Source organism: Acinonyx jubatus, chromosome A3, assembly GCF_027475565.1.
Source record: "Acinonyx jubatus isolate Ajub_Pintada_27869175 chromosome A3, VMU_Ajub_asm_v1.0, whole genome shotgun sequence".
NCBI lineage: Eukaryota > Metazoa > Chordata > Mammalia > Carnivora > Felidae > Acinonyx > Acinonyx jubatus.
In genome coordinates this window covers 26,930,177-26,957,346 of record NC_069388.1, presented here as the reverse complement: position 1 = coordinate 26,957,346, position 27,170 = coordinate 26,930,177, and the positions used below count along the sequence as shown (strand labels likewise).

At 49.2% G+C, this 27,170-nt stretch overlaps 1 protein-coding gene and 1 long non-coding RNA gene across 7 annotated transcripts; both read left to right on the top strand.

Moving 5' to 3' along the window:
- The first annotated feature begins 998 nt into the window (after positions 1–998).
- Positions 999–23,798, top strand: CA3H20orf96 (chromosome A3 C20orf96 homolog). Of its 6 annotated transcripts, XR_008289156.1 has the most exons (12): positions 999–2,350; positions 2,615–2,663; positions 3,242–3,359; positions 11,867–11,979; positions 17,050–17,208; positions 19,971–20,070; positions 20,769–20,926; positions 21,006–21,107; positions 21,267–21,353; positions 22,018–22,136; positions 23,484–23,671; positions 23,749–23,764. XR_008289156.1 is itself a non-coding variant. In XM_027069784.2 (11 exons), the coding sequence occupies exons 1-11, from the start codon at positions 2,331–2,333 to the stop codon at positions 23,542–23,544; spliced, it is 1,086 nt and encodes a 361-aa protein (XP_026925585.1). In that variant the 5' UTR covers positions 999–2,330; the 3' UTR covers positions 23,545–23,798. The 6 variants fall into 6 exon arrangements, 5 of the variants coding, with proteins under 5 accessions (XP_026925585.1, XP_053056097.1, XP_026925586.1 ...); XM_027069784.2 differs by having other exon boundaries at positions 23,484–23,798; XM_053200122.1 differs by lacking the exons at positions 2,615–2,663; positions 3,242–3,359 and having other exon boundaries at positions 1,000–2,350; positions 23,484–23,798.
- Positions 23,799–23,831: 33 nt separating this feature from the next.
- On the top strand, positions 23,832–25,715 carry LOC128311138 (uncharacterized). Its single transcript, XR_008289157.1, has 2 exons — positions 23,832–23,888; positions 24,284–25,715. It is a non-coding gene; the product is annotated as an uncharacterized LOC128311138 (long non-coding RNA).
- Positions 25,716–27,170: the final 1,455 nt, after the last annotated feature.

Below are 27,170 nucleotides of genomic sequence, written 5' to 3'. Positions count from 1 at the left end.
GCGCCTGCGTGGCTCAGTCGGTTGAGCTTTCGGCTCAGGTCATGATTTCGCGGTCCATGAGTTCGAGACCCGCATCAGGCTCTGGGCTGATGTCTCAGAGCCGGGAGCCTGCTTCCGATTCTGTGTCTCCCTCTCTCTCTGCCCCTCCCCCGTTCATGCTCTGTCTCTCTCTGTCTCAAAAATAAATAAATGTTAAAAAAAAATTTTTTTTTAAAACAGTTCTTCTTGGCTTACTGCACTATCCAGGACCTCTCATCTAACCAAACATATATTAAGCATATTTGTTTTATTTCTGACTATAAAGAAATGTTTGTATTTTGAAAAGATTTGACCTGTGGATTGGGTTCTGGCTCCATCTGAAATTTTACTAACCGCATCTTATATTGTAAGATTTTGTCGGTATGTGTATGGCCATTCCTTCCATCAACTCCCTTTTTCTCTGGTCAAATTTTGCAGATCCAAGATTTCTGTAGTCTCTTTTGGTCATTTTCAGCTTTATTTCTTGTTGATTATCACTGTCAGCAATCTTCCCTAAGAGTTGGGTAAAAGACTGAAAATGTATATTTCTCAGTGAATTTCTTTAGAAATTGTCAGCCATATTCCTAGCAGTCAGATTGGTCTATTGCAGAGATCATTGAACCAGGAGCTACAGGGGCCAGGCAGGTACTCTGAAAAACTCCGTCCAGATGGGCACTGAGGCCATCTGCAGAGGGGAGACTTTACTCATTTCTGGCAAATTATTGCCACGGAAGGATATCAGAATTGGTCGGTTTGGCGCCTCCGTCTGGGTTCTTATTGACAGACTTCTGGCATCGCACTTTTTTTTTAAAGGTTAGTGAGGAGACTGTGACAGAGGCATGCTTTGAGATGGACCTTGAAATAAGAAGCAGGTTTTGGAGAGGAAGACAGAGAAAAAAAAAAAAAAAAAAAAAGTCTGTGGGCCAGGCAGCTCTCTCTGTGCTGCAAGGTTGTAGATTGGGTGTGAGAGGAAAGCAAAGTATGTGTATGGGTGGGTGGTGGTAGAAAGAGGTATAATTCCAGATATACTTTGAAGGTATTGCTGACAGACTTGGATGTGGGGTGAGAGGTAAATCAAAAGATGAGTCAAGGGGGAGGGGTGCGCATGGGTGGCTCAGCCAGTTAAACATCCAACTCTTGATTTCAGCTCGGGTCATGATCTCAAGGTTCATGAGTTCAAGCCCTGCGTTGGGCTCTGTGTGGACAGTGCAGAGCCTGCTTAGCCCCTTCCCCTGCTCGCACTCTTTCTCTCAAAATAAATATATATATATTTTAAAAAAGGATGGGTCAAGGATGACTCCAGGAAGAGAGTTGCCATTTTGAGTTGGGGGAAAGAGTTGCCTGTCAGAGTTGCCTATCAGGCACCCCAGCGGAGATGCTGAGTAGGCAGTTGGATGTATGCGGCTGGAATTCAGTGTAGAGGCTGGAGATACGAGTCTGGGAGGCATCTAGGTAGAGATGACATCTGAGGTCACAAGACTGGAAGGGAACGTGAATGGAGTGTGAGTGGATAAAGAAGAGAGGGCTGGGTTCTAGCCCTGAGACACTCTAAAGGAAAAAGAGGAAGAACCAGCAAAGGAGAAGAGAAGGGGTCAGGAAGCCACTCAAGAGAGTGGTTTCCTGGGCACCAAGTTTAGAAAGTGTTTCAAGGGAGGAGTGATCCGCTGTGTCAAATGCTGCAGATAGGTCAAGAAAGATGAGTAGAAGTGACTGTGGTGTTAGTACAGTGGAGGACACTGGTGGCCTTGACAGGGGCAGGTTCAGTGGAATGGTGGAAATTCCTGGGGCAGTATCTCAGAGAACAATGAGGGAGGGTAGAATTCTGTGCACAGTTGTAGGAATCGGTCTTAACAGGCAGTTCATACAGTCATAAGAGGGAGGCAATTAGCTGGCTCCATGAGATGATACGAAACTGTGAATTTACTGATCCCCAGGATTTCTTAGTGAAATAGGAAGCAAAATCATTAGCCAAGAATAAGGATGAAGAAGAAAGTGATGGAGGTTTGATGAGAAGAGAAACATGACATAATTCTTTAGGATGATGGCTGGGGCCAGCTGAAGGATGGTATTTAAAACCCAGTTGAGCAGAATGTGGCGAGCTACGTTTCTCCTTGAGAGGTTAGTCCCTCAAGGCGCTCGGTAGTCCGCGTCCGTTTCCTTGGAGACGGACAGCCCGGTCTCGCTGGAAAGTTTGAGCGGCCTAGGTTACCACGTGGTCCACGCTCAGACAAAAGAGTTGCAGAAGCCGAATAAATAGGCATAGCAAGAGATCGGAGCCCCGCGGACTCACGACTCTTCTTCCATTTTCCCCAATGGCCCATGTCTTTCCAAAGTAAGTGAAAGGAGCATCGATGGGTGGTGAAGTGCGCATGCGTTCCCCCCCCCCCCCGCCCCCGGCTTCTTTTGGTCTTGGCCTGGTTGTCTTTTGACCCCGCCCCCTCCCCCGCCCTCATCTCCCTAGCCCCGCCTCTCCCTCGGGCTCTCCCAGCTCCCGCGCGTTCCAGTGGTAGTTAACTGGGAGACCCTGTTCGCGTTTGCTGTTACAATCCATGGGTTGGGAGTGATGGACGTTCTTTCCCGCCCCAACTCTTTCCAGACCCAACCGCTCTGGGATTCGCTCCACAGTCCACAACTTCCAGATTCTGGTGAGTCCGGGAGCGCTAAGGAGCAGATTGGGGGCTTGCTGACCCTGGGCCTGCAGTCCTCCTGCCCTGAACCCCCAGGCTGTGACTGTCCCGGGTGACAGAGTCTGGAGACCTGAATTCCAGGCCTGCCTGTGTCACACAGTTGCTGTAGGATCCGGGGGCAATTCTCGGAGCCTGTTTTTTTCTCATCACCTTATCGGAACGTGAGGGTATTTTATACTGCTCTCTTATTTATCTCTGATCGCTACTATGGTTTTCTATTGGGTCTTTTCCATGCCTTCTGTTTCTCACAGTTCTTAGCACCTCACAGCCTGGATGTGCTTAGTAAATTCTGGCTGGCTGATAAAAAAGTGATAGCTAGCATTTCTGAAGCTCTTACCACATGCTTCACAAATATCCCTTGGACTGCTCGCATCAACCCGCGGAGGTGGGTTTTATAATTAGACCTAGTTTACAGATGAGAAAAATTGAGGCTCAGAGAAGTAAAGTCACTCGCTCAGGGTCACAGATACCTGTAAGGGGTGAAGCTGGGATTTGAACCCATCAGGCTGTGTGACTGATTGTGTTGTATCTGGTAGGATTATGTTCCATGGCAGCGGTCCAAGCAGAAAACCAAGCCATCTACTCTGCCTCCAGTCCTGCAATCCAGAGACGGCAAGAAGAGCAGAGTGAAGGCTTTGACTAGTGTCCCACCAGGTGGGCAGAAACCCTTGAGGGCTGGTATGTGGACGGGAGCCGGGACAGCGTGTATGCCCTCGGCCTTTGGTGACATCAGCTGTATTAGAGTAGGCTAATTGCGGTAACAAACAATCCCCAAGTTTCAAGGGTTAATATTCAAGCCTATTTCTCATTTCCGTCAAAGAACAATTGTGGATCTGCAGGGGAGGAGGTAATCTTGTCCACATGGTCATTCAGCGATCCAGGCTTCTTCAGCCTTGTGGCTCTGACAGTTTGTGAGGCCTTGGAGTCCTCTGCTAGATACTTCTGCACTCAGAGAGAGAGAGAGAGAGAGAGAGACAGCAAGGATATGGGTAATTGTGTGGACATTTTTTTTTTTTTTAGACTCGAAGTGATACATATCACTCCCACTCATGTTCCAGTGGCTGTAGCTCAGTCCTATGACTACCCATAACCACAAGAGGAGAAATGTCCTGCTGTGTGTCCAGGAGGCCAAGGAAACAGGGTTTGGTCAACTCAGGATAATCTCCACCACATTGTTGTTATGCCTTCTGAGGGAGTTCTCAGGCCCTTGGCTCAGGCAGACCTGGGTTCACTTCTTGGCTCTGCCCTTTACCATCTTGGAAAAGCCATTCATCTCTCTGAGCTTTAGTTTTCTCATTTTTTTAAAAATGTTTTTTATTTATTTTTGAAAGAGAGGGGGAGGCAGAGCATGAGTGGGGGGGAGGAGCAGAGAGAGAGGGAGACACAGAATCTGAAGCAGGCTCCTGGCTCTGAGCCATCAGCACAGAGCCCGACGCGGGGCAGGAACTCATGACCCGCGAGATCATAACGTGAGCCGAAGTCGGACGCTCAACCGACTGAGCCACCCAGGCACCCCATAGTTTTCTCATTTGTAATATGAGGACCTGATAGGATGGCCACAAGAATTAAATGAGAAGATCTGTGTCAAGCATTGTTGCTCAACCTTCTCAGACCCAACATTCCTTTTAATAACAAATATTTTGTAATATTCCTTTAGTATCTGAGATAAACTTCATAGATAATATAATTGACCTATGTATGTAATTTTAAAAATTAATATAATGCCCTCAGTGTAAAGTAAAGGAAAAGGAAAAGGAAAGCTGTTTATAGTTAAATAACTTCTATTTTAGTATGTAAATACTCAGGGTGAACTCTATTAGAAGATATGACAAAGTAGTCAGAAGCTTATTCACAGATGCGGAGTCACAGTGAATGTAAGAGTTGCAAATGCAGACTGACACGTGGTGGGATGTTAGGAACTCAAATGTCCAGAGGGATTTTTCATTGCAGTCACGATTTCCAAAGTGATGCCCCTCTCTTGGTAAAGTTCTTAACAAAACAGAGCACAATCTTCCCTTGATTGTAGCTGCTTTCTTGGAAAATTCAGCATTACCATAAACCCCTACAAAATACTCTTTGTGTTTAAATTTTTTTCTTTAACGTTTATTTATTTTTTGAGAGACAGAGAGAGAGACAGAGCATGAGCAGGGGAGGGATGGAGAGAGGGAGTCACAGAATCCGAAGCAGGCTCCAGGCTCTGAGCTGTCAGCACAGAGCCCGATGCGGGGCTTGAACCCACGATCTGTGAGATCAGACCTGAGCTGAAGTCAGACGCTTAACCAACTGAGCCACCCAGGTGCCCCCTCTTGGTGTTTATATGTGAAAGAGAGTCAGGTTCTGGGATCAGATCATTATAAATATGGTTTTTTACCTACATCAGTGTCTGATAGGGCTTTGGAAAGTCATGCAGAAAGTAGGAGACTTCTGTGTTCTGTGGGGCTGTCCTATTCTGGGGCTATCTATCGAGCATCCCTGGCCCCCATCCACAGATGCCCATCGGGACCCCCAGTATTTGTGAGAACCACAAATCCTCCTTTCCGATGTATCTAAAACGCCCCTGTCAAGAGATTTGGATGTTAAGTGCTGAGCACAAGGCCTGGTGGTAGTGACAGAATTTGTGTCCTTGGCTTTAGATCTATTCATACAGCATCCACAGGGAAACTCCTTTCCTTCTGTCACTGGGGAGACAGAGACATGTGTAACATACAACCACAGTAAGAACCAGAGTAATTAACACAGGCCAAGCACTTATTATGTGCCAGATACTGTTCTCAGCACTTTGCCCACATCACTTCATTTAGTCTTCTCAACAGCCCCGTGAGGTGGGTGCTGTGACGATCACCTCTTCTTCTAGATAAGGCATGGACAGGTGTAACTTCCAAGGTCCCACAGGTAGGAGGGGGCAGGGCCAGGCTGTGACAGTCGGCAGTTTGTCTCCAGGGTGCACAGTCTTAACCACAGGTCGATGGAGAGTCTGTGGGCACCGGAGAAACATGGACCTGAGTTGGTGTTCCTGTCTCCCTTCCTGCAATTCCATGTAGGTTACCTCTCGCAGCCCCCGCTACAGAGATTCCTGCTTTACGCCGGTGAAATCCTCTGTGTAAATTACAATGATCAAAATAGTTACCACTTGCTGAGGACTTATTTTATGTTAGGCTCTGTTGCAGAGGCGTCATTCATTCATTCATTCATTCATGTATTCATTCAGCAGCATCCATTTGCTGAGTACCCATGTGCCCAAAATTGGGCTGAGTGTTGTTGGCTTATGGTGACGGAGACAGATTGGGTTTCTGGCTGCACAGAGTTCACAGTCCCAACCTCAAACATGTAACTACACAAAACTTAAAAAAAAAAAAATTTTTTTTTTTTTACATTTATTTTTATTTATTTTGAGAGAGATAGAGAGAAAGCAGGGGAGGGACAGAGAGGGAGACAGAATCCCAAGCAGCCTCTGCGCTGGCAGCACAGAGTCCGATATGGGGCTCGGACTCCCAAACCGTGAGATCATGACCTGAGCCAAAGTCACGAGTCAGAAGGTGTACCGACTGAGCCCCCCAGGAGCCCCGTTTTTTATTTTTTTATGAAAAAATGTTTTTTTACGCGAAACTTTCAATACACTTGAGATAGACGGGTACAAGGAGGTCACCACTTCATTCATTCCTTCTGACCTGGGAGATAAAAATCACTGTTTTACAGATGAAGGAACTGAGGCTTCGGTTAGTAAAATGTCTTAAGCAAAGTCATGTCCTTGAGGGCAGCTTTTGTGTCTTCGACAAGATGCATCAGCTGATTCCCCCAAGACGGGATGACCCCATTCCTTCTTGTTCCTCCCTTTTGCAACTAAAAAAGACCTAGATGTAACACAACAAACATAAGAAGACTTTGAAAACTGGAAAGAATAATGTGGATTGGTTGCTAAAGGGGTGAGCAGTCAGCTGGCCTGTATGCTACGTCTCAACAGGGGACAGACTGTCTGCTAAAATGAAGATTAAGTAGGATCCAGAGTATTATTTAAAACTTGGGGGTGCTTGGGTGGCTCAGTTGGTTAAGTATTGGACTCTTTTTTTAAAATGTTTTTATTTTATTTATTTATTTTTTAATTTTTAATGCTTATTTATTTTTGAGAGAGAGAGAGAGAGAAAGCATCAGTGGGGAAGGGGCAGAGAGACAAGAGGGAGACACAGAATCTGAAGTAGGCTCCAGGCTCTGAGCTGTCAGCACAGAGCCTGACCCAGGGCTCAAACTTGTGAACCGCAATATCATGACCTGAGCCGAAGTCAGACGCTCAACCATCTGAGCCACCCAGGCACCTCAAACATCAGGCTCTTAATTTCAGCTCAAGTCATGATCTCACGGTTCGTGAGTTCGAGCCCCATGTCGGGCTCTATGCTGACAGCACAGAGCCTGTTTGGGATTTTCTGTCTCCCTCTCTCTGTGCTCCTTCCCTGCTCACTATCTCTCTCTCTCAAAAATAAATAAATAAGCATTAAAAATAAACATCAAGGATACGACAAAAGCACTTGTCATACCAAGAATAAGGAAAATCACAACATGAAGGAGAAAAGACAGACATCAACACCAAGATGAGTCAGATAGAATGATTTGACTTTTTATTTACAGATGGCATGCCTGTCTATGTAGAGAATCTTAAGGAATCTACTAAATCTAAAAAACTAGAATTAATAAGTTTGGCAAGGTTGCAGAATACAAGTACACAAAAAAATCAATCACATTTCTATGTTCTTACAATGAGTATGGGGAAACCAAAATTAAAAATACATTTATAATCCAAAGAAATTGAAATATTTAGGCATAAACTTAACAAAGAATGTATAGGACTTGTATGCTGAAAATTACATAATGCTAATGAAAGAGATCAAAGAAGACCTAAATAAATGGAGAGACATACTATGTTCACAATTATAATACTCAGCATAGTGGGGGCCCCTGGGTGGTTCAGTCAGTTGAGTGTCTGACTTCAGCTCAGGTCATGATCTCACAGTTTGTGGGTTCGAGCCCCACGTCGGGCTGTGTGCTGACAGCTCGGAGCCTGGAGCCTGCTTCAGATTCTGTGTCTCCCTCTCTCTCTCCTCCTCCCCCGCTCACGCTCTGTATCTCAAAAATAAAGAAACATTAAAAAAAATTTAATAAAATTTAAAAAAAGATTCTCTCTCCCTCTCTCTCTTAAAAATAAATAAAAACATTAAAAAAAAAAAGAACACTCAGCATAGTAAAGATGCCAATTCTCCCCAATTTGATTTCTGTGTATAATGTAATTCCTGTCAAAATCCCAGGAAGGTGTTTTATAGACATAGGTTTATTCTAAAATTTATATTGAAAAGCAAGGCCCTAGAATAAACTATTTTGAGAAAGGAGGATAATGTGGGAAGAATCACTTTACCTGATACTAAGGCATACTATACAGCTACAGTAATCAAGACAGCATAGAATGGGCAGAGATAAACACCTACACCAGTGGAATAGGACAGAGAAACCAGAAATAGAGCCACATAAATATGCCTGGCTGATTTTTGACAAGGGTGCAAAAACAGCTCAGTGGAGGAAAAGAAAGCCTTTTCCACAAATAGTGCTGGGGCAAGTGGACATCCATAGGCAAAAAGAAAAAACAAACAAACAAAAACAAAAAAACAAAAAAAGAGAGAGAGAAAGAAAAACAAAAAGAACCTTGACTTGAGTTTCAGAAGTTAGACAAAACTTAACTCCAAATTAATTGTAAAATGAAATAAAAATTAAATGTGTTCATGTAAAAGTGTACACCTTTTAGGAAAGAAAATACAGGAGAGAAAAATCTTTGGGACCCATGGCCACGTGAAAAGCTCTCAGACTTTATACCAACAGCTTGATCCATAAAAGAAAAATGAAATAAATGGGGAAGTTCGATATCATCAAAAGTAAAAACCTGTTCTGTGAAAGACTCTGTTAAGGGGATGAAAAGACGAGCTACAGACTTGGAGAAAATATTTGCAAACTGCATCTGACAAAGGACTGCTACGTAGAATATATTGAGAACTCTCAACAGAAGAACAATGCAGTTAGCAAATGGGCAAAAGACACGAAGAGACATTTCACTGATGAGGATATCCAGATGGTAAATAATCACATGAAAAGATGTTTGACATCATTATCCATTAGGGCCGTGCAAGTTACACCACAGTGACTTGTCACCACACGCCTATCAGAATGGCTAAAATGAAAAATAGTGATAACACCGAATGCCGGCAAAGAGGAGAAGCTGGACGATGCATGTGTTGCTGGTGGGCATGTAAAATGCTACAGCCGCTCTGGAAAAGACTTCGGCAGTTTCTAATGAAACCAACATTCAGTTCTCATCACGGTTCAACAATTGCACTCTTGGGCATTTATTCCCGTGACGTGACAACTTAGGGTCACACAAAAACCAGTGCATGAGTGTTCCATAGCAGCCTTATTCATAATACTCTCAAACTGGAAGCAATCCAGATGTCCTTTAATGGTTAATGGTTAAATAAGCTATGGTACATCCATATCACGGAATACTATCCATTGATAAAAAGGAAAGGATTGTTCAGATTCTGTGTCTCCCTCCGTCTCTCTGCCCTTCCTCTGCTCGTGCTCTGTCTGTCTCTCGCAAAAATAAAAGGAAAGGATTGTTGATACAGTCAATAACTTGGATGAATCCACAGAATTTTGCTGAGTGAAAAAAAGCCAATTCCAGAAGTTATATATTCTACGATTCCATTTATGTAGCATTCTGGGAATGACAAAATTGTAGAAATGGAGAACGGATGAGTGATCACCAGGGGTTAGGGACACAGGCTGGGGGAGGGTGGTAAGGGGAGGGGAAGAGACTATGGCTATAAAAGGCAACATGAGGGGCGCCTGCTCAGTCGGTTAAGCGGCCGACTTCGGCTCAGGTCATGATCTCACGGTCTGTGAGTTCGAGCCCCGCGTCGGGCTCTGTGCTGACAGCTCAGAGCCTGGAGCCTATTTCAGATTCTGTGTCTCCCTCTCTCTGACCCTCCCCTGTTCATGCTCTATCTCTCCCTGTCTCAAAAATAAATAAAACACTAAAAAAAAAAAACATTTAAAAAAGGCAACATGAGCTATGCTTGCGGTGATGGAAACGTTCTATATCTTGCCTGTCTTAACATCAATTTCATGGTTCTGAAATTGTAGGTGATTTTGCAAAATGCTACCATTGGGAGAGACTGGGTTAAGGATACAGAAGATCTGTGTGTGTGTGTGTTTTTTTAATGTTTTATTTAATTTTGAGAGCAAGAGAGTGTGAGCAGGGGAGGGGCAGAGAGAGAGGGGAACGGGGGATCCGAAGTGGGCTCAGTACTGACAACAGCAAGTCCGATATGGGGCTCAAACTCATGAACCTTGGGATCATGACCTGAGCCGAAGTCAGATGCTTAACTGACTGAGCCACCCAGGTGCCCCAGTAATAAATTTAATTAAAAATAAAAAAGATATATCAGGGCTACTGCCATTAATGAAAATAAATTGTCATTATTAAAGCTACAAATCTCCCTAACTATTTGAGTTCAACTTACTAATCTTATAATTTTTACAAACACTTCTAAGGGGGATTTGGGAAGTTGGTTAATTAATTTCCCCTAATTCTTTTAAGCCACATCTTAAAATTTCATATATTGAATTTTCATTTTCAAAGGGTTCGCTTGTCTGATTCACAAAGACCATCAAGCATTTAAATAATGCTTGAACATCTAATAAATAAACTTCGAGATATGGGTAATCTTATGTCCTCTCATGTTTTGGTAATTTATACACATTTAATAAGAACGTCTTAAACTTTTAATTTGAAACAAATCTAAATCAAAATCTCATTTACACATTTTAAATTAGAACCACAATATTAATCTATTAATTATTCCATCTTTTAAACACTACAATTAAATACCCGGCGTATACAGATAACTCATAACTTTAACACAACATTATTGTAGTTTACTTCATCACTTCAGCAGTTAATGCTAACATCTTCCAGGGTTAGCTGTGTCGATGCATTGAAGAAATAATATTTTTCTGAATTGTACTGGGTTGCACCTGGAGTAGGGATTTGGGTGGGGGGGGGGGCGGGGACGAGAATGTGGCCACAGCATTCATGATGATTTGGGTGATTTTTTTTTTTAATTTATTTTTGAGAGAGAGAGAGAGGGAGCACAAGCAGGGGAGGGGCAGAGAGAGTGGGGGACAGAGGATCTAAAGCAGGCTCTGTGCTGACTGTAGAGAGTCTGATGCAGGGCTCGAACCCATGAACCATGAGATCGTGACCTGAGCCACAGTCAGTCCCTCAACCGGCTGAGCCACCCAGGTGCCTTGATTTGGGTGATTTGTCCCGGGCTGGCACATGACACGCTGTGAGGAAGCAGGGGTTCTGAGAACATGTCCTCCAAATCCCTTATTCTGATCGGAACTATTTTCGTATACTCCTTATCTGGCAGGGCCACAGCTTTTGGAGGTATTTCAGACAGCCAGTCGGGAGTTTTGCACAGCTCCTGTGCCTTCGTGTGGTGCTGTGGTTCTGATGCCAATCCTCAGGTCATCAGTAACAGCAGTGACAACGAGAAATGCATATTCAGCACTGAGTATGGATCAGGCACTTCTCGACACACTTTAAAGCAGAATAACATTTAATCTTCACGACAACCCGATGAAGTAGGCATGATGATCACTCCTATCTTATAGGTGGGAAAACTGAGGGACAGAGAGGTCATGTGACCCACCCAAATTCACGGGCTAGTGGAAAGCAGTGTCTGGATTCGAACCCAGGCTGTCTGGCTGATTAGTTCCTGCCCTTAACCCCTGCCCTGTCTGACTCTGCTACCGGCCAGGTTGGTGGCAGAGATTGCGGGCACCCGGCCGTCTCCTGTGCTACTCTTCTCGCTCCTCCCCTCTGTCCGTGCCCAGGGTCACGGGGAAGCCTCCTGCACTTCTCTGTCCCTTACATCAAGGCCCAAAGTGAGGCCTGGGAGCTTACTGATAGATGTGAGTTTCATGCTCTGCCTCACTGTCACATATTATAAGGTCGAGAGTGGGTGGGGCTGGGGCCTGGGCCACCTCAATGGATGGTACTGGGACCCGATCCTAGGCCTGCCTATATCCTTACTCCCTCTCTGCCTTTTCCCATGCCCTAGGGTTGCATTCCAAGTCCACCACGTCAATGACAAGCCAGCTGAGGCAGCCACCAGAAATGCACAGAGAGAAGCTGGACTCTGGAAAGGCACAGGCCAAAATCCGGCTAATGAAGGTAGGAGCATCCTCCCACAGGCACCGGGGCCCAGGATGGGGGCAGAGGGGTTGGGGGACAGCGATAGCAAACACGCACTGAACATTTGGTGGATGCTGGGCTCATTTCCTCATTAGCAATGCCATGGGCATGCTTATCGTCACCCCCATTTTACAGATGGGGAAACTGAGGTGCAAGGCGATGAAGGACTTGTACCAGGTCACATAGCCAGAAAATGGTAGTACCAGAGCCACTTAAGCAAGGTGTTTGCCTTTGTGTTTAAGACTAGGAAAATGATCAGAATCGCTTTTTATTTCACTGCATGAGGAACACAATCTGGTGGCTTGTCCATTAAGACATTTCTAGTAAATGAACCTCTCGTGGAATACGATGCACCTTGAAGCAGGGCTTAGACGCTTACTAGTACATTTTTCACACCTCTGATACAATTTTAGATAAGTAATTTTCTCGCCGTCCATTGTTTTCTATGGCTTCAGAACAACGTTTCAAAGTATTTGAAGAACAACGTTTCAAAGTATTTGAAATGACGAAAAGAAGAGTCTTTGTGTCCATAGAAGAAAGTAGAATACTGAATACTATAAATACTACAAAATACCGTAGAAGAATTACTAACTTCTTCGAGAAAGTTTTTTTTTTTCCAAAAGTTTTTTTTTTCCCCATGAAATTTCATGGATTTGGCTATCAATAAATGTCTGGTAATACATTTCAGATGTTTGTTCATCTTCTGCTTCATTTTTTTATTTTATTTATTTTATTTTTTATTTTTTTCAATATATGAAATTTATTATCAAATTGGTTTCCATACAACACCCAATGCTCATCCCAAAAGGTGCCCTCCTCACTACCCATCACCCACCCTCCCCTCCCTCCCACCCCCCATCAACCCTCAGTTTGTTTTGAGAAAGTTTTTAAGAGCTCAGTGAACAATTACTAAATAAAGAAATAAGGAAGAATGCTATGAAACCTTTTCTTCCCTTTAACCTTCAATTTTGCAAAAAGGTTCAGAGGTGGCCCAGCGTTCTTAAAGGAGGAACTCATATTTCTGGTGTTTATTGTTATTGTTTTATTATTTTCTTTCTTTTTTTTTTTTTAACGTTTATTTATTTTTGAGACAGAGAGAGACAGAGCATGAACAGGGGAGGAGCAGAGAGAGGGAGGCACAGAATCTGAAACAGGCTCCAGGCTCTGAGCTGTCAGCACAGAGCCTGACACGGGGCTCGAACTCACAGACCGTGAGATCATGACCTAAGCCAAAGTCGGACGCTTAACCGACCGAGCCACCCAGGCGCCCCTATTATTTTCTTTCTTAAAAATTTTTAAAAAATATTTTTATTTATTTATTTATTTATTTATTTATTTATTTATTTAAGTTTATTTATTTTGAGAGAGAGAGGAAAAGCGTGTGCTTGGGGAAGGGGCAAGGAGAGAGAGAGAGAGCGAGAGAGAGAGAGAGAGAGAGGGAGAGAGAGAGGGAGAGAGAGAATCCCAAGCAGGCTCTATGCCGTCAGTGCGGAGCCCGATGTGGGGCTCGAACCCACCAACTGTGAGATCATTACCTGAGTGAAATCAAAAACCCAATGCTTGGGGCACCTGGGTGGCTCAGTCGGTTAAGCGTCCGACTTTGGCTCAGGTCATGATCTCGCAGTTAGTGGGTTCGAGCCCCGCATCAGGCTCTGTGCTGACAGCTCCGAGCCTGGAGCCTGTTTCAGATTCTGTGTCTCCCTCTGTCTCTCTGACCCACCCCTGTTCATGCTCTGTCTCTCTCTGCTTAACTGACTGAGCCACCCAGGCACCCTGTTTTTGTTTATTTCTGGGGGGGGGGAGGGGCTGAGAGAGAGGGGGACAGAAGATCTGAAGCCAGATCTGTGCTGCAGAGAGCCCAATTTGGGGCTCAACCTCATAAACCATGAGATCATGACCTGAGCAGGAGTCCAATGGTTAACCCACCGAACCATCCAGGCGCCCCTCTAGTGTTATTTTTATCCTGACTTTAGAACTTGGACAATTTGGCTCTGAAACCTGGTCTCCTAAACAGTTCCTAGTGTTGTCTCTTGTAACCATTCATTCATTTAGTCAATAAATATTTATTGAATGCCTCCTATGTGCCAGGCTCTGTTCTAAGGATTCACCAGTGATGTGGCTGGCCTCTGATCTTAGGGAGATTACATTCTACTTTGGGAGACAGACAACAAACAAGACAGATAAATATATAATATGTGCCATGATGATAAGAGTAATGAAGAAGTGTAAAGATAAGGTTAGGGGCTAGAGAGGCACAGAGGAAGAGTGGCTGTGACTGTTTCAGACAGAGTAGTCAGAGAAGGCTGCTAAAGTGATATCTGAGGGAGAAATGTTCTAGATAGACGAACTGCAAGTGCAAAGGTCCTGAGGTTGGTATAGCTGGAGATGAGGAAAGATAGTGGGAGTAGGGGTATGGGTGGTGATTTGTTTGCAGCTCTGTTTTCCCTGCTCTGGCTTTTTTTTTTTTTTCTTTTAATGTTTTTATTTTATTTTTGAGAGAGAGAGAGAGAGAGAGAGTGCGTGCATGAGCGGGGCAGGGGCAGAGAGAGAGAGGGAGACACAGAATCTGAAGCAGGCTCCCGGCTCCTAGCTGTCAGCACCGAGCCCGACGTGGGGCTCAAACCCACAAACCGTGAGATCGTGACCTGAACTGAAGTCGGACGCTCAACTGACTGAGCCACCCAGGCACCCCTGGGCTTTGTGTTTCTATGCTGAGTGAGACAGGAAGACCCTGGAGGGTTCTGATTAGAACCAGGAGATGATCTGACCTACGTTTTCACAGGAGTCCTTGGGCTGCTGCTGCTGTGTGGAGAATGGACATGGAGACAAGGTGGGGGGGAACAGGAAGGGAGCGGAAACTACCCAGTCGATTTGCTCTCGGAGACAGAAGAGGATCCTGACTCTGCCCCTCAGTCTCAGGACAATATGCCTCTACATTTGAGAGAGGGAAAACTATGTGCCAGGCGCCATCCCCGGTGTTGGGGACACAGCCATGAACACAGCACTCAGAACCTGTTCTATTATGGAGCTGACGCTATGGTGGGGGGGGGGGGGACCTGTAAAAAATGGATCAAAAAACCCCAAAGAATAGTTACTCCTCAGTTCATTCAACCCATACTTGTGGAGCCCCAGGCACTGTCCTATGTGCTGTGCCCTACAGCTGTGACGACACATGGCTGCCCCCGCCCTCCTGGCTGCGACATTCTAGTGGGGGAGGCAGGCAAGAAGTAAGAAAAATAAGATAATAAGAAAAAGATATAATTACAGGTTGGGGTGAGGATCAGGAAGGAAACAAAGCAGGGGTTCTGCACTAGATCTGGTGGCCAGGGAAGATCCATTTCTAGAGCAGAGGTCATGAATTCTAGTCGATTCGAATCCCCTGGGAGTTGGGTATGTGCGGGGAGCACAGCTTCCTGAGGCCAGCCCCGGCGACGTTGGCTCGGTGGGCTTCTGGGAGATGAGGCTGATGGTCGTACCAAGTGAAATTGAGCATGTGAAGTGCTTAGCACAGTTTTGGGCACGTGATAAATACTCTGTACGTTTGCGCCGTGACTCATTCTATGAGGAGTACGGGAGCCGAGGGCCAGGAGAGGGTGATTTCTAGTAAAGGACAGAGAAATGAGGAACAACAGAGGAAGAGAGCACGTAGGTATGGCAGAGGTGGAGGGCTAGAGCCCGTGGCGATAGTTTCAGCTCCTGTTCCTGAGTCACACTGGGTGCCAGGCACTGCCGCCAAGGGCCTTGATTGTGAACGTTACCGCCTGTGTTTTCTACAGCAGCTCTCTGAAGCAGGTATGTTTCCTGACCTTGAGAAATATTAGCAGGGCTCTCGGAGGCTAACGCCTCTGGCCAGGTTCCCTGCGGCCGTAAGTGGCCGACTTGGTATTTGAACCAAGTGTGTCTAGACCTTACATCCAGCTTTTAATTGCTGTGGGGCTTGGCCACATCTCGCAGCTTTAAGCCCACTCACTTCCTGGTCTTGGTGTCATGAGAAGACAGACATCGGGAATCACAAGTCTGGCTTTCCAGTGCCGGTGCCATTACCTTCTGGCTGCGTGACTTGAGGCAAGTCCCTTAACCTGGATGAGTCTCCGTTTATCAATAAAATAAGTTAGTGGGGGTGCCTAGGGGGGCTTAGCGGTTGAGCATCTGACTTCGGCTCAGGTCATGACTGGGCTCGCAGCTGACAGCACAGGGCCGGCTTCGGATCCTCTGTCCCCCCGCCCCTCCCTTTGCCCCTCCCCCGTTTGTGTGTGTGTGTGTGTGTGTGTGTGTGTGTGTGTGTGCGCGCGCGCGCGCGCGCGCGCACTCGCGCTCTCTCTCTCAAAAATAAACATTAACAAAATAGCATGTGTTTAAACAAATGAAATAAGAGTGAGTCAACATAGGGGATGAACTGATACCGTGTGCCATGTTTGGAGTGAGGCACATAGTAGGCCCCCAACAATTCTTACTGTTCTTATTGTAGATTCTGTGTACCTGCTGGTGGCAACCTTAGGCAAGTCCCTTAACCTCTCAGACCCTCATTGTTTCCACGGGGGGCGGAGGGGGGAAGCGATGTACGAAATGAGACGCTACTCATTCAGCTCAGCTGCCTGCAGAGAAACGGCCGCGATTTTTCTTGCTTCCCCTGCTTCTCCACACATGGCCCGTCACCTCTGCCACCTTCTTACCTACCTGGGGTGTTTTCTATTTTTATGACAATTGGTATTACTGTATCTTCTTGACTCAAAGAAGCCAGCGATCATAAGGTGCAGCTTTATCTTATTTACCCACGAACAGAATTTTGTCAGATTGTGGCATGCCGCCGGTTGGAAGAGGCACCCCCCCCCCCCCACTTCCGAGGTGTAGAATTAGGGGAAAATGGGCGTTTGAGGATGGACGAAGTAGTTCAGCGGCTCTGACCCTCAGACAATGGGGTCGCATTTACCAGTCGCGACCACAAGGGGGCGGGCGTGCGGCGGGAGGGAAGCGGTCCCTCGGCTCCGGGAGGCTCCAGCCTTCCCGCGCAGCCCCGCCTCCCATCGCTGCCCTCCCCTCCGCCCGCAGACGTTGCTCAGGAACGAGCGAAACTCACTTCAGGAGCTGTGCAGCCATGAGGTCTTCCTCACCACGCTCAACTGGGAGCTGGTCAAGGCCATCCAGGACATGGAGGACAGCTCGGCCCTGAACGCGCGCGCGATGCTGCAGCAGCAGGACATCCTTTCGGTGAGGCCTAACTGCACCCCCTCGCCTCCGCCCTGTGCACCTCCGTCCAGCTCTTGGCGCCGCCCCGCTGAGCGCTCGGGTGCCCTCTCCCGGCCTCTCCCGGCGGTTGCACCAGCGGCTTCCTCCTGGCAGATGCCTCTCACACTTGGCCCCACCTCCCTGGGTTTTGGAATCAGACCCCGATGGGGGCTCATCCCAACGCCAGCACTAATTGGAGTTAACCTCCGAGCTCTGTAAAGTAGAGCACAAAGCACCCACCCCAAACGCGGGGTTGTACTCGGCACACAGTAGGTGTGCAAGAGAAAGCGGCTGCAGTCCCCACCCCAATCAGCAAATACACAGTGTAATACTGAGTGCTCTGTATATACTCATATAATCCTTACAACAACCCCCTGGGGTGGGCACTATTATCTTTATTTTACGTCGGAAAAAAATGGGAACAGAGAGGCTGGGTAACTTGCCCAAGGTCACCCTCAAGCACACCCACCTAAGCAACTAGGATTTGAACCCAGGCGGCCCGGCGCCAGGGTCTGGCTTCCTCCCAGCATGCTGTGATCCGCGCTCACAGCCCGTGGTGGCACTTATGGTCTATTGGTGGCGCTTATGGTCTATGGGTGGAGCAGCTTTTCAGAGAACCCAGGGGGCATCCTCCGCCTCCTCTGGGAGAGGCTTGGAGAAGCTGCCGGAAGAGAGCTGAACGTTCACAGGGACCCAGGAGTTTGGGCTGGAGAAGGGTCAGAGAAAATGGCTTCATGGAGCCGTTCTGGAGTTCCCTCTGGTCGCGCCGTCTGCCCCGGGAGAAGAGGGACTGAGCTCACTGGAGCCTGTGAGATGAAGAGAAGATGAAGTCTTGGGAACTTGGTCTGCTCAGGCTGTCATAACAAAATGTGATAGACCAGGGGGCTTAGACATAGACCTTTTTTCTCAGGGTTTTGGAGGCCGGAAGTCCAAGATCAGGAGGCCGGGAGGGTTGAGGTGCTGTGAGGCCTTTCTCCTCGGGGTGCAAATGGCTACTTTCTCTCTGTGTTCCCAGATGGCTTTTCCTCTTTGCTCACATGGAGAGAGAGATCTCTCGCGTCTCTTCCTCTTTTTTTTTTTTTTTAGTAAAATTTATTTTTAAACTTTTTAAAATATAATTTATTGTCAAATTGGTTTCCATACAACACCCAGTGCTCATCCCAACAGGTGCCCTCCTCCATACCCCTCACCCACCCCGCCATCAACCCTGTTTATTCTCAGTGTTTAAGAGTCTCTTATGGTTTGCCTCCTTCTTCTCTAACTTTTTTTTTTCTCTTCCCCTCCCCTATGGTCTTCTGTTAAGTTTCTCAAGATCCACATAATGAGTGAAAACATATGGTATCTGTCTTTCTCTGCCTGACTTATTTCACTTAGCATAATACTCTCCAGTTTCATCCACGTTGCTGCAAATGGCCAGATTTCATTCTTTCTCATTGCCAAGTAGTATTCCATTGTGTATATAAACCACATCTTCTTTATCCATTTGTCAGTTGATGGACATTTAGGCTCTCTCTTCCTCTTCTTATAAGCTCACTAGTCTTATCGGATTAGAGCCCCACCCTTTTGACCTCATTTAACCTTCATTACCTGCTTAAAGCCCCTATCTCCAAATACAGTCAGATTGGGGGGCAGGGCTTCAACATGTGAATTTGGTGGGGGAGAGGGGAAACAATTCAGTCTATAAGAGAAGCCAAGGACCTGCAGAGTTATTCATCCCAAACTTAGTAGAATATTCTCTAAACTTAGACAAAGTCATTGTTGATTTTCTGGCATTGATCCATTAATACATTTTTCCGTTCATCCTGAGTGCTTCCTGTGGGCCCTTGGGAAACAGTGATTAGTGGGGCACTTTGTCTACATCAAGCTCTCCTCGTGGGGTCACGGGCAGTTAGCCATTTATGTGTACTGCCGTGGGGACAGGGGATGTGGGGAGCCCTCTCACCCAGAGGGGCCCTCTCACCCAGACATGGGAAGGTCAGGAAGGCTTCCTGGAGAAAGGGATGCTTGGGTTGAAACCTGCAGAAGTAGGTGTTAATTGGTAGAGGGCTGTTCCGGGCAGAACGAATGGGCATACAAGGCCTGTGGAGAGAGGGAACACAGCTCAAGGAGCCACATGTTGGCCCAAGGTCAGGCCAGGGCCTTGTCAGCTTAGCTAAGGAGTTTGGGCCTTATTTAAGGGCAGAGGGGAGCCACTGGAGGGTTTTAAATAGCAGAGGGATGAGGTCAGCTTTTATTTAAAAAAATTTTTTTTAAATGTTTATTTATTTTTGAGAGAGAGAGACAGCACGAGCAGGAGGGGGAGCAGAGAGAGAGGGAGACACAGAATCCGAAACAGGCTCCAGGCTGTTAGCACAGAGCTGGACGCGGGGCTTGAACCCATGAACCGTGAGATCCTGACCCGAGCCGAAGTCAGACACTTAACTGACTGAGCCACCCAGGCACCCCAAGGCTGTTGGGTTTTAAATCTGTAGCACTCGGTGACATTTCAAAGGAAGGGGGCGTGGGGACCGCAGCCTGGGTTTGGCCCGGTGCCTGGGCGTGCGGCCGTGCCATCGGCGGAGGTGGGTGGTAGAGGGGACCGTGTGGAGCGGGTCGGCCAGCCTCTGGGCAGGTTGCTGGGGCTGGGGCTGGGGCTGGGTTTGGATCTGGGGACTCCTCCGAGGAAGTGCCGGGTCCCCCGAGAGCCCATGCTTCCGCAGCGCCAGGAGACGGTGGGGGGCGAGCTGACCCCACCCCTCCCACAGACCATCGTGGACATCTTGGAGTGCTCCAACAAGAAGAAGCTGCGGCAGCTGACGTGTGAACTGAAGGAGTGGGAGGAGAAGGAGGAATCCAAGATGAAGCGTGAGGATCCCTGGGGCGAGCTCCCCGGTCCCCTCTCTGGCTTCTGGGAGGTCAGCAGGGCGCCCGCCTTGCACCTGCCTTTTGGAAACCAGCAGCCCCGTCATCCCCCTGGTTCGGCAGGTGGAATTGCTAAGATGCAGAGCTTAGGGGCTTACTTCTGGAGCACTTGGCGCGTCGAGGCCCCGCGAGGCTTCCCCTTTATGGGCACTCTTGGTCACTGCGGCTCCCTGTGAGGCAGGGACCGTTCACCCATTTTACAGATGGGAAAGCCGAAGCGAAAGGAAGTGAAAGTAGCCCGCCGAAGGTCACATAGCTGGGCGCCAGAATCCAGCCCCAGCTTGCCTCTTTCCTGCCAAGGTCCCTCTGGGAGCCGGTGGCTGGGTCCCTCTGGTCCCAGGTCTTCGATCGTGTTGAGCCCGTGGTTTCTTTCCCCGGAGCAGACTGGAAGCCTTCTGAGGGAAGGGGCGGTGTGTCGGCGAGCCTCAGACCCTGGGACACCACCCCCATGGAGGGCGGCAGGACAGACTTTGTCTTAATGGTCGTTTCATGGGCCCGTTGCCCTGGGAGCAGGTGCATGAGGAGACAGGTCCAGGGAGGGACAGTCTTGGCGAGGGTCACACAGTAAGTGGGCCTCCCGCATCTCCTGGGAGGGGTTCTTGAGGGAGGATCCTGCCTCCTGTCCCTCCTGACCTCTCCAGACCTGGAGCAGCAGGTGGAACAGCTGAACGCCACAATCGAGAAGACCCAGAAGGAAGTGAACTTCCTGAGCACGTACATGGACCGCGAGTACCCTGTCAAGTCGGTCCAGATTGCCAACCTTGTGCGCCAGCTGCAGCAGATAAAGGACAGCCAGCAGGTAGGTGGGCCCTTGGCCCCGCTCCGCTGGACCATACTGGAGACAGGGCTGGGGCCAACACCCTCCTGCTGGCCCCTAGGATGAGCTGGATGACCTTAATGAGATGCGCAGAAAGGTCCTGGAGTCTTTGTCTGAGCAGATTCAGAGGAAGAAGAAAAAACTTCTGAGATCTCTGGTGGTGGTGAGTAGCCAGCTGCTGGGGTAGGTATCCAGGTCCTGCCCCAGCCCTGCTTTCTTCCCCGTCCTCTGCCTCCAGGCCCCCTGTTCCCCCTCTGGTCTGTACCACGCACTGCTGCCCAATAAGAGGCACTGGGGGGCCAGACCTCTCCTCCCTCCACAGAAAAACCAGCAGCGCCATCAGGAGGCTCTTCTGCAGAAGATCCGGGATGGCCAGGACATGCTGAGATGCACGGGCAAGTTCAGAGAAGTGAGTGGGCACGGAAGGTGACGGTCCCTCCGGGAGGGAGCAGAAGGGTGGGCGGTCCGCAGGACCTGTGGGAGTCAGGCTTGTCTTGATCTGGCGCTCGGGTCTCCAGCCCTGGTATTGGCCTCCCTCCTAGCCAGTGCCTTACTGTCACCTGCCATTCATCGTAGGAGGAGGTTAGTGCCGCCTCAGCCTTGCCTCGTTGACCAGCATCCCCGGTGATGACCCATTAGCAACATCGCCAGACATTGTCTGCGCGGCCATCATTTTACTGTCGTTCCCACCCCCTCTGTTCATCCTCTCATTTTTGTCACTCACCATCACCTGTTAGCCGTGTTAATGAACCTCACCGTCACCCCCCCCTCGCGTTAACTTTCATTATCGTCTTCCTTCATCCACTGTCGGCGAGAGTGGCCTTCGCTGCCGGCCCCCGTTAAGTCTCATTACCAGGTACCGCCCCCCTTTGCCACCTGTCGCCATTCTCCGTGATCTCCTGGCCGCTTTCAGCGCCATCAGAGGTTGGCACTGACTCGCGAGCCCAGGAAGCCCTGTGACGAAGCCGCCCCGATTCCCTGGATGTCCTCGCTGCACCTGCATTCTGCCCCGGTCTCCCTGTTGTTGGGGGATGTTGGCTTCTCACTCTCCCCTGCTGTACCTCTGTCCTCAGTTTATCAGCCAGTTTGAGGAGGAAATACCCATCCTAAAGGCCGAGGTGGGGCGGCTCAAGGTCCAAGTCCAGGAGCCCCGAGAGACCGTGTTTGCGGATGTTCTGCTTCGGAGACCCAAGTATGTGATCTTTTTGGCAGCTGCCTCTTAAACGCGCCATGCTGTGTGCTTGAAGAGGCTCTCTGTTCCTGGGGAAGGCAGAGCCCTGCACAGGGGTCCGGGGAGACTTGGGTCTCGCCTCGCCTCGCCTCTGCAGCTGACCACGTGGCAGATGTGACGTTGCCCGTCTGGGCCTGCTTGTCCCACCAGCGCACAGGCAGCTGACTTACATCATCTCTCTGGAACCCCCTTCTGGTTCCCAGATTCCGTGTTCCAACCAAGTGGGTGCACCCCTAAGCTTCTTGGTTGTTCAGGAAGGTGCAGTTGAGTGGGGTGGTTGATGCCAGGGAATAGCCTGGAAGACACTCTGAGGAGAGGAGGATGTCCTCTCTGCTTGGTACACCGCTGGGCTCCAGAGGAAGAAGTTCCTTCCTTCCAAAGCCAGTTCTCTGCCACCTTTCTTGTGTCAGGCCCTTTGTGGCAGAGCTTGGGGGTCCTACTAGGTCTGGCCTCTCCGTGATGGCGCGCAAGACCTGGGGCACCTCCATGTGGAGGCCTCAGGTAGGCAGTTGACCTCAGAAGATGGGTACTGGCTAGCGATGGAAATTTAGGTATTGCCAGTATAGAGATGCGTTTCCTTTTTCTTCTTTTTTAATGTTTACTCATTTTTGAGAGAGAGAGAGAGAGACAGACAGACAGACAGACAGAACACGAGGAGGGGAGGGGCAGAGACAGAGGGAGACACAGAATCCGAAGCGGGCTCCAGGCTCTGAGCTGTCAGCACAGAGCCCGACCTGGGGCTCGAACTCACGAACCGCGAGATCGTGACCTGAGCCGAAGTCAGAAGCTTAACCGACTTGAGCCGCCCGGGTGCCCCTAGAGATGCTTTTTCTTTTTACCATTATTATGAAACATTTCAAATATACAGACAGTAGAGAGAATATTAGGATGAATACCCGGTGGCCCGTGTAGTTTTAGGAGCGGTTATATTTTTGCCATATTGGCCTCATCGTCATTCCTTCTTCTTGTGAAGTGTTGTGAATTGCAGACAGCCTGACATGTCACGTCTAAAGACGTCCGTGGGCACCAGGAGATTAGGGAAAGCGTGAGCACGGATGGGAGAATTGGGACGGGGTGGAGACAGAGTGTCATGTGTGGCCTCGTGGGTGTGCTGATCACTGGGGGGCGGGGGGGGATGTACTGCAGATGCAAACCCATGGCGCTGGCTACTTGTGTGGAAAGAATGATGCCTGTCAGTTACCGAGCACTCTTTACGAGCTGGCATGGTCTCAGTCCGCCTGCCAACCACGGAGGCTGAGTCTGGCGCCCTGCTTGGCTTCTCACACCTTCTTTGCTCTTCCCTACCAGGTGTCCCCCAGACATGGACGTCATACTCAACATCCCTGTGGAGGAACTGCTCCCCTTCTAGATGGCGGGCCATGGGCCACCCTTCCCTCCCTGCTCTTTCCCCCATATCTGGAGCCTTGACTTGTCTCCTTCCACGGCCACGTGTCCACTCAGACCCTGGCCTGCCCTCTCTCCCTTCCTCCCTCTCTTCCTTCCTTTCTTCCTTTCTCCCTCCCTCCCTCTCTCCCCCCACCCTTCCTCTCCTTTCCTTCCTTCCTCCCTCTCTCCCTTCCACCTTCCTCTCCTTTCTTCCCTCCCTCTCTCCCCCCACCCTTCCTCTCCTTTCCTCCCTCCCTCTCCCTCCCCCTCCCCCTCCCCCTCCCCCCTTCCTCTTTTCTTTCTGGCTGGTGCAGCTGCTTGGGCCAGGTGGGCATTCCCAGTGAAGCGTGCCATTTCTTTTTACCAATAAAGCTGGCTTTGCATTTGCTCCCTTGCTTGGAGATTTCCGGCCAGGCCTGGAGAAGATGTGGTAGGCACGGACTGTGTTAAGATAAGGGGTGGGTAACTGTGCTGACCGTATCTGGGGGCACAGAACATCTCAAGAAGGGCTCCTGACCCCCTGCCTGAGTCTCGATGGCTCCGTGGCTCCGGGCTGCCCCGCCCCTGGCATCCCTGGTGCAGTGGGAGCCCAGCTTCCCTCCAGATTTGTACCCAGACCTTTTGAGGCCAGTGCCAGGGCGGAGGGGAGACCCCCCCGAGTCCGATGCACCTGGGATGTTGCTGGGCTTTCATAGCCGATGGCCATCTCTATTCTCGTGCAGCTGTCTGTCTGTCCACTGCCTGTGCCCCAGCTGTGCGTGGACGTGACACCCACCCAGGTGCGTAGTTGGGCACAGCCCCCAGCGCGTGCTCCTGGACCCCCTGCATGCAAGGACTGTCCCTCCAGTTACTGGGAGTGCTGTTAGCACACATCCCTCGGCCGTCGGACCCTCAGGGGCTGCCTCAGCTGCAGAGGCCACTTCACCCAAGGGCAGCTGTCCTCCCACATCCGATGACTGCTCCGGGTGCAAATACCGAAGTCCTGGCCATCTTGGCCTCACTTGGGACAACCCCGAAGGCCTGTTCTGGCTCCAGAACTCCCTGTAGGGTCAACGGAAACAGTCCTTGGGCCTGCCTCGCAGCTTGACCTCTCCCTCTGCCCAGTCCTGCCTCTCCCTTCCTCAGTTGACTCCCGGGTGCCCATTAGTAAACATCCTGCACTTTGTACTCCGCCTCAGACTTGGCTTCCCTCGGACCCAGACTCTGGCTGCTCACGGATCCACTCTATCGAGGGACTTTGGGCTACAGGTTACGGAACACCTGACCAAACTGGCCTAAACAACACAGGGCTCAGGTAGATAAGTGTTCTAGGTGAGGCGAGGCTTTACCCGGAAATCCAAGCGAGGACACCTTCCTCTACTTTGTTCTCCAAAGTGTTCTCCTCCCCCTGAGGCTGGCACGCCTGTGGTCACGGTGTGGCTCCCAGCATCTCCTGGCAGGGCGGGGGTTACGATCCGTTGTTCACGTCCTACTGGAAAGAGTGTCTCTCCCAGAATTTTCAGCCAAAGTCTTCCATCTTCACTGTGACCGGACCGGCTTATACCGTGTGCCCACCTTGAAGCAGTCAAGGAGGTGGAGAATGCCTTCGGGTTTAGTCTAGGGCATGCACACCACCCTTGGAGCAGGGGAGGGGTGGTTGGGGTGGAGCACGTGACCTAGGCTAAGGCGGTAGGCACCTCCGGAACCACACGGGTCCCCAAATTGAAATGGAAATTTTTTTTTAATATTTTATTATTTTTTAAATTATTATTATTATTTTTTAACATTTATTAACTTTTGAGAGACAGCACAAGCGAGGAGAAGCAGAGAGAGAGGAGACACAGAATCCGAAGCAGGCTCCAGGCTCTGAGCTGTCAGCACAGAGCCCGACCCGGGCCTCGGGCCCACGAACTGTGAGATTATGACCTGAACTGAAGTTGGACACTTAACTGACTGAGCCACCAGGTGCCCCTAAAGATTTTGTTTAAAAGTAATCGCTATACCTGGGGCGCCTGGGTGGCTCAGTCGGTTGAGCAGCCAACTCCGGCTCAGGTCATGATCTCACAGCTCGTGAGTTCGAGCCCCGCATCAGGCTCCGTGCTGACAGCTCAGAGCCTGGAGCCTGCTTCGGATCCTGTGTCTCCCTCTCTCTCTGCCCCTCCCCTGCTTGCGCTCTTTCTCTCTCTCTCTCTCTCTCTCAAAAACAAATAAACATTAAAATTTTTTTTAAAGTAATCTCTATACCTAACGTGGGGCTTGAACTCACAACCCTGAGATCAAGAGTTGCATACTCCACCGACTGAGCCAGCCCGGCGCCCCGGAAGTGGACAGTGTTGAACATAATCCGAACAAACACTTAGCTAGCACTTACTCTATCAACCCTATGAGGTACGTGTTGTTAGCATTTTCCATTGTACAGAGGAAGAACCCAATATGTGCAGGGGCAAAGGGATTTTTCCAAAGTCACCAGGCTAATCAGTGGTAGAGACCGGTCACTCTCACTTAACCACTGTACCATCAGGAGCTCAGCTGAGCCACAGAGCTGAGGTGTCCGAACAGCCGGTTAAGTCACAACTAATGTGACAGTCAAGCCTTTCGTTGCTTACCCAGTGCAAGAAGAGGCTAAGCCAGAGAAAGTGCCCACATCCGCCCTGTTGCATTTTCCCCAAGGAATGGCCCACTTGGTCAGGTGGATCAGTGCCTGGGGGTGGTTTTGCTGCTGAGGGAGCCCTGAATGAAAGGCTCTTGGAGTTTTGTGAATCTGCCCCCCGCCCCCAAGGGGTTGAGATGGGGAAGGGAGAATGGGAGGGGCTACGAGAAGGAAAGTAAGTGCTGGGTCCTGAGGCAGACTGGAGACAAGTATCTTCAGGGGTTCCCCTCCCCCCTGATACGGAGGCCTTGGCAGAGGTACCCGAGGAGGGCCTTGGTGGCTGAGTCCTTGGTTGCTCCCCATTCAGAGACTGCCGTGCACTGGCGGGGCAACGAGGCTGGTGGGGGGAGAACTTTTCCCGGGGAGGCCTACCAGGGAAAGCCTTGGTAATGGCCTATGGCCTAAAAAAATCACATGGGTTTTTTGGGTTTTTTGGCTCGGATCACGATCCCAGGTTCATGGGATCAAGCCCTGCATGGGGTTCCGCACTGAGCGTGGAGGCTGCTTAAGATTCTCTCTTTCTCTCTCTCTCTCTCTCTCTCTCTCTCTCTCTCTCGGCACCTGGGTGGCTCAGTTGGTTGAGCGTCCCGACTTCGGCTCAGGTAATGATCTCGCAGTCTGTGAGTTCGAGCCCCACGTCGGGCTCTGTGCCGACAGCTGGGAGCCCGGAGCCTGCTTCGGATTCTGTGTCTCCCTCTCTCTCTCTCTGCTCCTCCCCCGCTCACACTCTGTCTCTCTCTCAAGAAATAAACATTAGAAAAAATAAAAGTAAAAAAGATTCTCTCTCTCACTCTGCCCCTCTATCCTGCCCACGCTCTTTCTCTCAAAATAAATAAATAAATAAATAAATAAATAAATAAAAGTAATAAAATAATATTCTAATGGGTGTAAAGTGATATCTCATTGTGATTTTGATTTGTGTTTGTCTGACCACTAATGATGTTGAGCATCTTTCATGGGCTTATTTCAAAGAGCCTTTT